This window comes from Panulirus ornatus, chromosome 62 (assembly GCF_036320965.1).
Source record: "Panulirus ornatus isolate Po-2019 chromosome 62, ASM3632096v1, whole genome shotgun sequence".
In the NCBI taxonomy this organism is placed as follows: domain Eukaryota; kingdom Metazoa; phylum Arthropoda; class Malacostraca; order Decapoda; family Palinuridae; genus Panulirus; species Panulirus ornatus.
The window spans coordinates 15069487-15084266 of record NC_092285.1 but is presented as its reverse complement, the minus strand read 5'-3'; the positions used below and the strand labels follow the sequence as shown (position 1 = coordinate 15084266).

The following is a 14780-nucleotide window of genomic DNA, read 5'->3' as shown; positions in this document are numbered from 1 at the left end:
CCGCATAGCGAGGTAGCGTAAGGAAACAGATGAAAGAATGGCCCAACCCACCCACATACACATGTTTATACATACACGTCCTCACGCGCACATATACATACCTATACATTTCAATGTATACATATATATACATACACAGACATATCCATATGTACACATGTGCATAACACATAACTTGCTGCTTTTGTTCATTCCCGTCGCCACCCTGCCACACATGAAATGACACCCCCCTCCACCCGCATGCGTGTGAGGCAGCAGTAGGAAAAGACAACAAAGGCCACATTTGTTCACACTCAATCTCTAGCTGTCATGTATAATGCACTGAAACCACAGCTCCCTTTCCACATCCAGACCTCACAAAACTTTCCATGATTTACCGTAGACGCTTCACATGCTCTGGTTCAATCCATTGACAGCACGTCGACCCTGGTATACCACATCGTTCCAATTCACTCTATTCCTTGCATGAGTTTCACCCTCCTGCATGATCAGGCCCCAATCACTCAAAATCCTTTTCACTCCATCTTTCCACCTCCAATTTGGTCTTCCACTTCTCGTTATCTCCACCCCTGACACATCCTCTTTGTCAGTCTTTCCTCACTCATTCTCTTCATGTGATCAAACCACTTCAAAACACCCTTTTCTGCTCTGTCAACCACACTCTTTTTATTACCACACGTCTCACTTACCCTTTCGTTACTTAATCAAACCACCTCACACCACATATTTTCCTCAAACATGTCATTTCCAACACATCCACCCTCCTCCGCACAACTCTATTTATAGCCCACACCTCACAACCATATAACATTGTCGGAACCATTATTCCTTTAAACATACCCATTTTTGCTCTCAGAGATAATGTTCTCGCCTTCCACATATTTTTCAACGCTCCCAAAATTTTCGCCCTCTCCCCCACCCTGTGAGTCACTTCCGCTTCCATGGTTCCATCAACTGCCAAATCCACTCCTAGATATCTAAAACACTTCACTTCCTCCAGTTTTTCTCCATTCAAACTTACCTCCCAATTGACTTGTCCCTCAACCCTACTGTACCTAATAACCTTGCTCTTATTCACATTTATTCTCAGTTTTCTTCTTTCACACACTTTATCAAACCCAGTCACCAGCTTCTGCAGTTTCTCACCCGAATCAGCCGCCAGTGCTGTATCATCAGCGAACAACAACTGACTCACTTCCCAAGCTCTCTCATCCATAACAGACTGCATACTTGCCCCTCTCTCCAAAACTCTTGCATTCACCTCCCTTTGCATTCACCTCCCTAACAACCCCATCTATAAACAAATTAAACAACCATGGAGACATCATGCACCCCTGCTGCAAACCGACATTTACTTTTTCCTCTCTTCTTACTCGTACACATGCCTTACACCCTCGATAAAAACTTTTCAGTGCTTCTAACAACTTGCCTCCCACACCATATATTCTTAATACCTTCCACAGAGCATCTCTATCAACTCTTATCATATGCTTTCTCCAGATCCATAAATGCTATATACAAATCCATTTGCTTTTCTAAGTATTTCTCACATACATTATTCAAAGCAAACACCTGATCCACACATCCTTTACCACTTCTGAAACCACACTGCTCTTCCTCAATCTGATGCTCTGTACATGCTTTCACCCTCTCTTTCAATATCCTCCCATGTAATTTCCCAGGAGTACTCAAGAAACCTATACCTCTGTAATTTTTATCCCCTTTTCGTTTGTACAACAGCACTATGCATGCATTCCGCCAATTCTCACGTCACCATGAGTCATACATACATTAATATCCTTACCAACCAGTCAACAACACAGTCACCCCTTTTTTAATAAATTCCACTGCATTACCATCCAAACCCCCTGGCTTACCAGCTTTCATCTTCCACAAGGATTTTACTACCTCTTCTCTGTTTACCAAATTATTCTCCCTAACCCTCTCACTTTGCACACCACCTCGACCAAAACACCCTATATCTGCCACTCTATCATCTAACACATTCAACAAACCTTCAAAATACTCACTCCATCTCCTCAAATCACCACTACTTGTTATCATCTCTCCATTAGCCCCCCTTCACCGATGTTCCCATTTGTTCTCTTGTCTTAAGCACTTTAGTTACCTCCTTCCAAAACATCTTTTCTAAAATTTAATTCCTAAAATTTAATGATACCCTCTCACCCCAACTCTCATTTGCCCTCTTTTTCACCTCTTGCACCTTTCTCTTGACCTCCTGCCTCTTTCTTTTATACATCTCCCAGTCATTTGCACTATTTCCCTGCAAAACTCATCCAAATGCCTCTCTCTTCTTTTCACTAATAATCTTACTTCTTCATCCCACCACTCACTACCCTTTCTAATCTGTCCACCTCCCACGCTTCTCATGCCATAAGCATCTTTTGTACAAGCCATCACTGCTTCCTTAAATACATCCCCTTCCTTCCCCACTCCCCTTATGCCCTTTTCTCTCACCTTTTTCCATTCTGCACTCAGTTTCTCCTGGTACTTCCCTACTCAAATCTCCTTCCCAAGCTCACTTGCTCTCACCACTCTCTTCACCCCAACATTCTCTCTTCTTTTCTGAAAACCTCTACAAATATTCACCTTCGCCTCCACAAGATAATGATGAGACATCCCTCCAGTTGCACCTCTCATCACATTAACATCCAAAAGTCTCTCTTTTGCGTGCCTATCAATTAACATGTAATCCAATAACGCTCTCTGGCCATCTCTCCTACCTGCATACGTATACTTATGTATATCTCTATGTATATCTCTCTTTTTAAATCAGGTATTCCCAATTACCAGGCCTTTTTCAGCACACAAATCTACATTCTCTTCACCATTTCCATTTACAACACTGAACACCCCATGTACACCAATTATTTCCTAATTTGCCACATTACTCACCTTTGCATTCAAATCACCCGTCACTATAACCCGGTCTTGTGCATCAAAACTACTAACACACTCACTCAGCTGCTCCCAAAACACTTGCCTCTCATGATCTTTCTTCTCATGCCCAGGTGCATATGCACCAATAGTCACCCATCTCTCTCCATCCACTTTTAGTTTTACCCATATCAATCTAGAGTTTACTTTGTGACACTGTATCACATACTCCCACCACTCCTGTTTCAGGATTAGTGCTACTCCTTCCCTTGCTCTGCAGGTAAACTCTGAAATATGCCAAAAGTAGCCAAACAAAGTGTATGCCATCCAAATTAGCAAGATTTTGTTCAAATGAGGTGTTAGAACAATGCTTGATAAATGAAAAATTATTTAAAGCCAGGCAAAGAATTTTTTTTCCTTTTATGCTTTCACCAGATCTGTATCACAAACACCGAGACACATCTTAAATAGTGATACAGAAAAGAACTATGTCTCCCTTATGAAATAATAGAACTTCTGAGGATAATAATACAAGAAACAAGTGGTATAAGCCTTAACTTAGACATTGAGAAATAAAAAGGTTGTGGTGGTAACTTATTGGTAACAAAGCTAAGCACTAAAAACAGCATGGTGATGGTATATCTTCCCAAGCAATCATCACCACCTCGTTTGTATAGTGTTTTTGTATACTTGTCTTTTACAGTAGGATAAAGTCCACTTTGTTGGCTTAGTTTTAATGTTAACATGAATTGTTGAGTTATGAAATGATGGTTGACACCTATATAAATGATTTATTCAATTTTCAGAGCATTCTTTCTACCCTGACCCAGGAATAGAAGTGATAATCTTGTTTGTCTTAAATCACTATAAGATATACTCTAAATATATTTTGTGTTCTTGTTTGAAGAGTATTCTTCAAGATAGAAAAGTTTTATTAAATCATAGATTAATGGCTCTATTGTCCCTTGACAACTTGAATTCATAAGCCATTCGTAAGACAGTAACTGGGTTCTAAATGTCTTGGTTCTACTGTACCTGAAAAATAAGGTCAACTTTATAAACCGAAATCACAATTACATACCCATTTGATATTTTTTTCTCAGTTTCATGTATTTAAGTATTCTCATTCATTTTTTCATGTTCGCCATTTCCCATACTAGCAGAGTAGCACTAGGAACAGACGAAGAAATGGCCTCATTTAATGTTTGATGCTATCTTACATGTATTGAAGATCAGAATCAGTTCGTTAACAGCAAGAGCAGTTTTAATCATAAACTATTTTAGATGTTAAGTTGTGCCTAGTAGAGATGCATGGGTCCCCATACTACAGTTGAATCTGGGCTGCTTGCCATCAGACTTTTAAAGTCAGTCTGTCATTCATAAATGAAGTATAGTCAAATAATTTCATTGCTGCAGCTGTACCATTAAGCATTTAGTTAATGTAAGTGATACAACATTCCTCCTTGTTTGCAGATATATCATTACTGAGGAAGACATTTTGCATATGTTTTATGTTTATTACTTTCATTGTCACTTCTGTAACTACATATATTTGAATGATGTACTTCTCATCACTTTCATGCATTTTTCTTGTCATTTATGGTATATCTTACCAAGTTATGTCTGTGTTGTCAGTCTGTTTCTCATTTTCATTAAACTGTTTAAGTTTTTCCACTTATGCAATTCAAGTTCCTGTAGACAGTTTATCATTAATATTATAATGAGTATAGACTCATACATATTTCCTATACAGTTATGGAAGAAGACATAAATGTAGCTCCTTAATAAAGCTGTTAACCATCGTGTCTTCGTCACTCAATTATAGTCATATGAGGGCCTTTATTTCTGCGTGGTTACGTTAAGGCTTATATCACTTTTTTCTTGGTTGTTTTACTATTCATTCATGATGTTCTTTCATTTCATGAGTACTTCTTTTTATTATATATTGCTTTACCTAAGGTGTGCGTATTGGTGTTTGGAAGACCGAGCTAATGTGAAAACAGGAATGCAAAAAGTTATTTCTTTTGATTGTGAATCTTTTTATTTTCCTATATCAAATAACGTTATGCCACATCATAAGAATAAAACAGGCAACTTGGATCCACACACTTAGTTATGCTCGTACATTTCAGCTGATTTTGGTATGTTTTAGGTTTTGTCACACTGCAAGTTGCCAACATTTGCAGACTTTGGGTCAGGTTTTAAGTTGGTTCAAAATTAGGGGGCTGATATTATAGCTGTCTATTAGTTTCTGTATGTGCTGTATCTTAGATTATTCTCCATAAGTGACATTTTGTGTATTATTTGGTAGGGTAGTGTATGTAATTTTCATTGTTTACATGAAGTTTTGAAAATTATTTCATGCATATTTGGCTTTTTGTCCCCAACCCCCTATGATACTGTACTGTAAAGTTTATTTTTTGTATATGTTTCAATACTATACTTTTTAGTAGGTTCTTCATTAATTCATACATTTGATTCAGCTGTAAGAGCAGCAGCATCTTCATATAACTGTGGTAATTTTTGATTTGTTCTACCATTGTTCAATAGTAGTTCAGTACATCACTGTAATGGCACTGTGCACTTATCCTGTCTGATGTCCCAGCAATAAAAACATTTAACACCTATCATGATATTGCACAACCTTAATGCTTGCCATTGTATATATCCAACCAATCACCAATACCACAATTTATTTTTCACACATACATTACATCCGCTTTGAAAGTTGTCAAGAGCATTCAAAATTTTCCTTGCATGCCATATAGAATCCTTTGACATTATTTAAGCAGTTTATTGATAATGAATTATGTCCAGTTAAACTGGATTGAATTTGGACATTTTAATTTTAGAGCTTATTTCTTTCTTTGGTCTTTTGTCGATGATATTAACAGTTTCAGGTTAAAGCATAGCTGGAGCATACTAAGTACAGCACAGTTCTTTTATATTTATTTGATTTCCCTTTTCATGTTGCCTGCAACTGAGGCATAGAAGTTGAATTCATTTATTTACTAATGATATTACTTTTTTGTTATTGTAATGTGAAAAGTTGTATATTTATAGTGTTCTGTTATTTTCTCATAATAATATTTGGTTGCATAATACCATAATTTCTTCAGCCATGGAAACCCCATTTTGGCCCACAATATGGTTATGGGTCATTCCACCATCAATACTGGTTGGATGGTCGTTTGGTAGCTGTTGGGGTGCTGGACATTCTGCCTCATTGCCTCTCATCAGTCTACCTCTATTATGATCCTGAGTTCTCCTTTTTATCTTTGGGCACATATGCATCATTAAGGTGAGACATGTGTTATATACTCAGCTGTTTTAACTTTTTTGTGTATTATTAAACTGGATAAAAGGTAAAGGATCAGATGAATTATCAGATTTCATTCTTTTACTGTAATTCTAAATACAATATGAGTTCATGTAGTACTCCATTTCCTACATAGACAACTGTGTGTTTCATGAAGGATTTTCCTTGTATATCAGCATAATACCTCTGTGCTAGTTACTCAACACTTTTGTAACGTTAGCATACATTTTCTATGCATCTGTCTATTTTATGGGTTTGATCCTGGTGCAGTTTTATTAAGATTTGGATGAGACAGTTTCATTGGTTCTTACTTGAAGTTCAGTGATAGAACTGAATTATACATCCATAAGTTCAGATAAGCCATTGTTTATGTTCCAGACCATGTTAAATGGTCATACTTTCATTTTACTTTGCGAGATTACTCATTTTATTGAGTAATGTCTCACATATGAAGTTGGAGCTAAACCATGGATGTACTGCAATCATGTCTGTGTATTTTCAGAGCGAGTTTCTTATCTGATTTTTCTTAATCACAGTAATTTTTTATCAAAGATAATAAGGTTATTCATTCCATTGAGCCTTGTTCAAAATTTGAAGGTAAAGCCAAAGTGCTTATACCTTCATGGTTCTCTGCTTTGTGTCCTTAACTTTTACTTATTGCTGGCTGTATATGACAATGTTTGATTTACAGTGGACCTGGTGAAGGTTATGATTTCATTGGTCCTTGTGTTCAGTGGAGTAAATTTTTTAACATCAGGGAGTGTGACATCATTTTTGGTGCTAGAGACTGGGTGTTAGTGATGGATTATGCAAAGCAATAGTGAGTAATGTGGCAGTTTAGGGTATAACTGGGGGACATAAGGTATTCAGTGAGGTGAATGTGAGGAAAAAGGACTGGTGATCTGGAATACTTGGCTTAAAAAGAGGAACATACATAATTATACATGGGTGAGTAGGAAAGATGTTACATGGGCATTATTAGATCACATACTAATTGATAGGCAAGCAAAAGAGAGAATCTTGCATGTGAATGTGTTTAGAGGGGCAGATGGTGGTATAGCTGACCATTACCGGGTGGAGATGGTGGTGAATATTTGTGGGGGGTTCGGAAAAGGGGAAACGAGATGAGTGAGAAAAGGGTGGTGACAGTGAGTGAGCTTGGAAAATAGATGTGTAAAGAAATACCAGAAGAGAATCGGTGCAGAATGGCAAAAGATGAGAGTGAAGACATCAAGAGGAGTGAGGTTGAGGAGTGGGAGATACTTAGGGAAGCAGGGCTGGTATGTACAAGATTAGTTTGTTGCATGCATAAGGTAGGAGGCAAGTGAGAAAGGGTAGTGAGAGGTGGGATGATGAAGCAAAGCTGCTGGTGAAAAAGATGATTGATATATATGGGCAGTAATTACAGAGAGGGAGTGCAAATGATTGGAAGACTTACTAGAGAAAGTGGCAGGATGTCAGGTGCAGGGGTTGAAAAAGAGGGAAAATTAAAGTTGGGGAGAATAAGGTGTTTTAGAAGGAAGTTAATAATATGATAAAAACAAGAGAACAAATGGGAACATCAGTAAAAGGGACAAATGGTGAAGTGATAACAGACAGTGATGAAGTGAGGAGGAAATGGAGTGAGTGTTATTGAATGTGTTTAATGATAGATTGGGGGATGTAGGGTGTTTAGGCCAGGGAGGCAAATCTGGAATGATATTTGATGAAAATGATATGATTGTAGCTTGGGAAAGGTAAAGTAGAACTTTCAGATCAGCAGAGAAAACATATGTGTAAGTGCATAGTAGTTCTTTTTTTCTAAAGCTGAAATGGTAAAATGATGACATAAATGTGTGTTGTCTAAGAAAGCAGCAGATAAGAAAGTCAAAGAGACCAGTAACTGGCACATTATAGCAAATTATGTAAATTTCTATTGAAAATAAGAGGCAAAGGGTTTCATAGAAGCAAATGAGTCTTTACCCAGTCGATTGCTTCATTAATTAATGTTTCTTGGTTCAAAGATTTTTAAAAAACATTTTGTAGATATAATTTCAGTATTGAATGAAACGTAACCCACATATTTCCTGCGTTTCGTAGAAGGCGACTAAAAGGGAAGTGAGCGGGGGGGCTGGAAATCCTTCCATCTCATTTTTAATTTTCCAAAAGGAGGAACAGAGAAGGGGGCCAAGTGAGAATATTCCCTCAAAGGCTCAGTCCTCTGTTCTTAACGCTACTTTGCTAATGCGGGAAATGGCGAATAGAATGAATTTTTTTTATTTTTTATTATACTATGTCTGCCTCCCGCGTTAGCGAGGTAGCACAAGGGAACAGACGAAAGAATGGCCCAACTCACCCACATACACATGTATATACATACACGTCCACACACACACATATACATACCTATACATTTCAACGTATACATATATATACATACACAGACATATACATATATACACATGTATATAATTCATACTTGCTGCCTTTATTCATTCCTGTCGCCACCCTACAACACATGAAATGACACACACACACACACACACACACACACACACACACACACACACACACACACACACACACCGCACGTATGCCAGGTAGCGCTAGGAAAAGACAACAGAGGCCACATTTGTTCACACTCAGTTTCTAGTTGTCATGTGTAATGCACCAAAACCACAGCTCCCTTTCCACATCCAGGTCCCACAAAACTTTCCATGGTTTACCCCAGAAGCTTCACATGCCTTGGTTCAATTCATTGACAGCAAGTTGACCCCAGTATACCACATCATTCCAATTCACACTATTCCTTGCACACCTTTTACCTCCTGCATGTTCAGGCCCTGGTCACTCAAAATCATTCTCTCTCCATCCTTCCACCTCCAATTTGGTCTCCCATTTCTCATTTTCTCCACCACTGACACATATATCCTCTTTGTCAATCTTTCCTCACTCATTCTTCCCATGTGACCAAACCATTTTAATACACCCTCTTCTGCTCTCTCAGCCGCACTCTTTTTATTACCACACATCGCTCTTACTCTTTCATTACTTACTCGATTAAACCACCTCACACCACATATTGTCCACAAACATCTCATTTCCAACACATCCACCCTCCTCTGCACAACCCTATCTATAGCCCACACCTCACAACCATATAATATTGTTGGAACCACTATTCCTTCAAACATACCCATTTTTGCTTTCAGAGATAATGTTCTCACCTTCCACACATTTTTCAATGCTCCCAAAACTTTCACCCCCTCCCCAACCCTGTGACTCACTTCCGCTTTCATGGTTCCATCCAATTCCAAATCTACTCCTAGATATCTAAAACACTTCTTTTCCCCCAGTTTTTCTCCATTCAAACTTACCTCCCAATTGACTTGTCCCTCAACCCCACTGTACCTAATAACCTTGCTCTTATTCACAATTACTCTCAGCTTTCTTCTCTCATACACTTTACCAAACTCAGTCACCAACTTTTGCAGTTTCTCACCTGAATCATCCACCTGCACTGTTTCATCAGCGAACAAGAATTGAATTGCTTCCCAAGCCCTGTCATCCACAACGGACTGCATACTTGCCCCTCTCTCCAAAAGTCTTGCTTTCACCTCCCTAACAACCCCATCCATAAACAAATTACACAACCATAGAGACATCACGCACCCCTGCCCCAAACCGACATTCACTGAGAACCAATTACTTTCCTCTCTTCCTACTTGTGCACAAGCCTTACATCCTCGATAAAAACTTTTCATTGCTTCAAACAACTTGCCTCCCACACCATATATTCTTAATACCCTCCACAAAGCATCTCCATCAAATCTATCATATGCCTTCTCCAGATCCATAAATGCTACATACAAATCCGTTTGCTTTTCTAAGTATTTCTTGCATACATTCTTCAAAGCAAACACATCATCCACCGCTTCTGAAACCACACCGCTCTTCCCCAATCTGATGCTCTGTACATGCCTTGACCCTCTCAATCAATACCCTCCCACATAATTTCCCAGGAATACTCAACAAACTTATACCCATGTAATTTGAACTCTCACTTTTATCCCCTTTGCCTTTGTACAATGGCATTATGCATGCATCCCGCCAATCCTCAGGCACTTCACCAGGAGCCATACATACATTAAATATCCTCATCAACCAGTCAACAACACAGACACCCCCTTTTCTAATAAATTCCACTGCTGTACCATCCAAATCCACCTTTTTTTCTATTTTTCATACTATTTGCCATTTCCTGCCTTAGCGAGGTAGCGTTAAGAACAGTGGACTGAGTCTTCGAGGGAAAATCTTCACTTGGCCCCATTCTCTGTTCCTTGTTTTGGAAAACTAAAAACGAGAGGAGAGGATTTCCAATGCCCCACTCCTTTCTATGACATGCAGGGAATATGTGGGAAGTATTCTTTCTTCCCAATCCCCAGGGTGTTTTGAAATGGTTTGGTCACATGGAGAGAATGAGTGAGGAATGATTGACAAAGAGGATATGTGTGTTAGAGGTGGAGGGAATGAGGAGAAGTGGGAGACCAAATTGGAGGTGGAAAGATAGAGTGAAAAAGATATTGAGTGATCTTGACCTGAACATGCAGGAGGGTGAAAGGCCTGCAAGGAATAGAGAGAATTGGAACGATGTGGTATACCGGGATGGACGTGCTGTCAATGGATTGAACCAGGGCATGTGAAGCGTCTGGGGTAAACCATGGAAAGTTGTGTGGGGCCTGGATGTGGAAAGGTACTGTGGTTTCGGTGCATTATACACGACAGCTGGAGACTGAGTGTGAACGAATGTGGCCTTTGTTGTCTTTTCCTAGTGCTACCTCGCGGGGGGAGGGGATTGATATTTCATGTGTGGCGGGGTGGCGGTGGGAATGAATAAAGGCATACAGTATGAATTATGTACATGTGTATATATGTATATGTCTGTGTCTGTATATATATGTATACATTGAGATGCTTAGGTATGTATATTTGCGTGTGTGGACGTGTATGTATATACATGTGTATGTGGGTGGGTTGGGCCATTCTTTCATCTGTATATATTTTTTTTTTTTTTGCCGCTGTCTCCCGCGTTTGCGAGGTAGCGCAAGGAAACAGACGAAAGAAATGGCCCAACCCACCCCCATACACATGCCTTGATTCAATCCACTGACAGCACGTCAACCCCGGTATACCACATCGCTCCAATTCACTCTATTCTTTGCCCTCCTTTCACCCTCCTGCATGTTCAGGCCCCGATCACACAAAATCTTTTTCACTCCATCTTTCCACCTCCAATTTGGTCTCCCTCTTCTCCTCGTTCCCTCCACCTCCGACACATATATCCTCTTGGTCAATCTTTCCTCACTCATTCTCTCCATGTGACCAAACCATTTCAAAACACCCTCTTCTGCTCTCTCAACCACGCTCTTTTTATTTCCACACATCTCTCTTACCCTTACGTTACTTACTCGATCAAACCGCCTCACACCACACATTGTCCTCAAACATCTCATTTCCAGCACATCCATCCTCCTGCGCACAACTCTATCCATAGTCCACGCCTCGCAACCATACAACATTGTTGGAACCACTATTCCTTCAAACATACCCATTTTTGCTTTCCGAGATAATGTTCTCGACTTCCACACATTCTTCAAGGCTCCCAGAATTTTCGCCCCCTCCCCCACCCTATGATCCACTTCCGCTTCCATGGTTCCATCCGCTGCCAGATCCACTCCCAGATATCTAAAACACTTCACTTCCTCCAGTTTTTCTCCATTCAAACTCACCTCCCATTGAATTGACCCTCAACCCTACTGTACCTAATAACCTTGCTCTTATTCACATTTACTCTTAACTTTCTTCTTTCACACACTTTACCAAACTCAGTCACCAGCTTCTGCAGTTTCTCACATGAATCAGCCACCAGCGCTGTATCATCAGCGAACAACAACTGACTCACTTCCCAAGCTCTCTCATCCCCAACAGACTTCATACTTGCCCCTCTTTCCAAAACTCTTGCATTCACCTCCCTAACAACCCCATCCATAAACAAATTAAACAACCCCTGCCGCAAACCTACATTCACTGAGAACCAATCACTTTCCTCTCTTCCTACACGTACACATGCCTTACATCCTCGATAAAAACTTTTCACTGCTTCTAACAACTTGCCTCCCACACCATATATTCTTAATACCTTCCACAGAGCATCTCTATCAACTCTATCATATGCCTTCTCCAGATCCATAAATGCTACATACAAATCCATTTGCTTTTCTAAGTATTTCTCACATACATTCTTCAAAGCAAACACCTGATCCACACATCCTCTACCACTTCTGAAACCACACTGCTCTTCCCCAATCTAATGCTCTGTACATGCCTTCACCCTCTCAATCAATACCCTCCCAAATAATTTGCCAGGAATACTCAACAAACTTATACCTCTGTAATTTGAGCACTCACTCTTATCCCCTTTGCCTTTGTACAATGGCACTATGCACGCATTCCGCCAATCCTCAGGCACCTCACCATGAGTCATACATACATTAAATAACCTTACCAACCATATATATTTATTTTATTAATTATTTTGCTTTGTCGCTGTCTCCCGCTTTTGCGAGGTAGCGCAAGGAAACAGACGAAAGAAATGGCCCAACCCACCCCCATACACATGTATATACATACACGTCCACACACGCAAATATACATACCTATACATCTCAATGTACACATATATATACACACACAGACACATACATATATACCCATGCACACAATTCACACTGTCTGCCTTTATTCATTCCCATCGCCACCTCGCCACACATGGAATAACATCCCCCTCCCCCTCATGTGTGCGAGGTAGCACTAGGAAAAGACAACAAAGGCCCCATTCGTTCACACCCAGTCTCTAGCTGTCATGCAATAATGCCTGAAACCACAGCTCCCTTTCCACATCCAGGCCCCACACTACTTTCCATGGGTTACCCCAGACGCTTCACATGACCTGATTCAATCCACTGACAGCACGTCAACCCCGGTATACCACATCGATCCAATTCACTCTATCCCTTGCCCGCCTTTCACCCTCCTGCATGTTCAGGCCCCGATCACTCAAAATCTTTTTCACTCCATCTTCCCACCTCTAATTTGGTTTCCCACTTCTCCTCGTTCCCTCCACCTCCGACACATATATCCTCTTGGTCAATCTTTCCTCACTCATTCTCTCCATGTGCCCAAACCATTTCAAAACACCCTCTTCTGCTCTCTCAACCACGCTCTTTTTATTTCCACGCATCTCTCTTACCCTTACATTACTTACTCGATCAAACCACCTCACACCACACATTGTCCTCAAACATCTCATTTCCAGCACATCCACCCTTCTGCGCACAACTCTATCCATAGCCCACGCCTCGCAACCATACAACATTGTTGGAACCACTATTCCTTCAAACATACCCATTTTTGCTTTCCGAGTTAATGTTCTCGACTTCCACACATTCTTCAAGGCTCCCAGGATTTTCGCCCCCTCCCCAACCCTATGATTCACTTCCGCTTCCATGGTTCCATCCGCTGCCAGATCCACTCCCAGATATCTAAAACACTTTACTTCCTCCAGTTTTTCTCCATTCAAACTTACCTCCCAATTGACTTGACCCTCAAACCTACTGTACCTAATAACCTTGCTCTTATTCACATTTACTCTTAACTTTCTTCTTTCACACACTTTACCAAACTCAGTTACCAGCTTCTGCAGTTTCTCACATGAATCAGCCACCAGTGCTGTATCATCTGCGAACAACAACTGACTCACTTCCCAAGCTCTCTCATTCACAACAGACTTCATACTTGCCCCTCTTTCCAAAACTCTTGCATTCACCTCCCTAACAACCCCATCCATAAACAAATTAAACAACCATGGAGACATCACACACCCCTGCCGCAAACCTATATTCACTGAGAACCAATCACTTTCCTCTCTTCCTACACGTACACATGCCTTACATCCTCGATAAAAACTTTTCACTGCTTCTAGCAACTTCCCTCCCACACCATATATTCTTAATACCTTCCACAGAGCATCTCTATCAACTCTATCATATGCCTTCTCCAGATCCATAAATGCTACATACAAATCCATTTGCTTTTCTAAGTATTTCTCACATACATTCTTCAAAGCAAACACTTGATCCACACATCCTCTACCACTTCTGAAACCACACTGCTCTTCCCCAATCTGATGCTCTGTACATGCCTTCACGCTCTCAATCAATACCCTCCCATATAATTTACCAGGAATACTCAACCAACTTATACCTCTGTAATTTGAGCACTCACTCTTATCCCCTTTGCCTTTGTACAATGGCACTATGCACGCATTCCGCCAATCTTCAGGCACCTCACCATGAGTCATACATATATTAAATAACCTTACCAGCCAGTCAACAATACAGTCACCCCCTTTTTTAATAAATTCCACTGCTATACCATCCAAACCTGCTGCCTTGCCAGCTTTCATCTTCCGCAAAGCTTTTACTACTTCTTCTCTGTTTACCAAATCATTTTCCCTAACCCTCTC

General features: G+C 40.2%; 1 protein-coding gene across 9 annotated transcripts in view; it reads left to right on the top strand.

Moving 5' to 3' along the window:
• The window catches only part of Ate1 (arginyltransferase 1), a 153924-nt gene that overhangs the window by 113895 nt on the left and 25249 nt on the right, over window positions 1-14780 (top strand). For all 9 annotated transcript variants that reach the window (XM_071656131.1, XM_071656127.1, XM_071656128.1 and 6 more), the window contains one exon: window positions 6018-6199. In XM_071656131.1, coding sequence (XP_071512232.1) covers window positions 6018-6199 — 182 coding nt within the window. The remainder of the gene's footprint in view (window positions 1-6017; window positions 6200-14780) is intronic.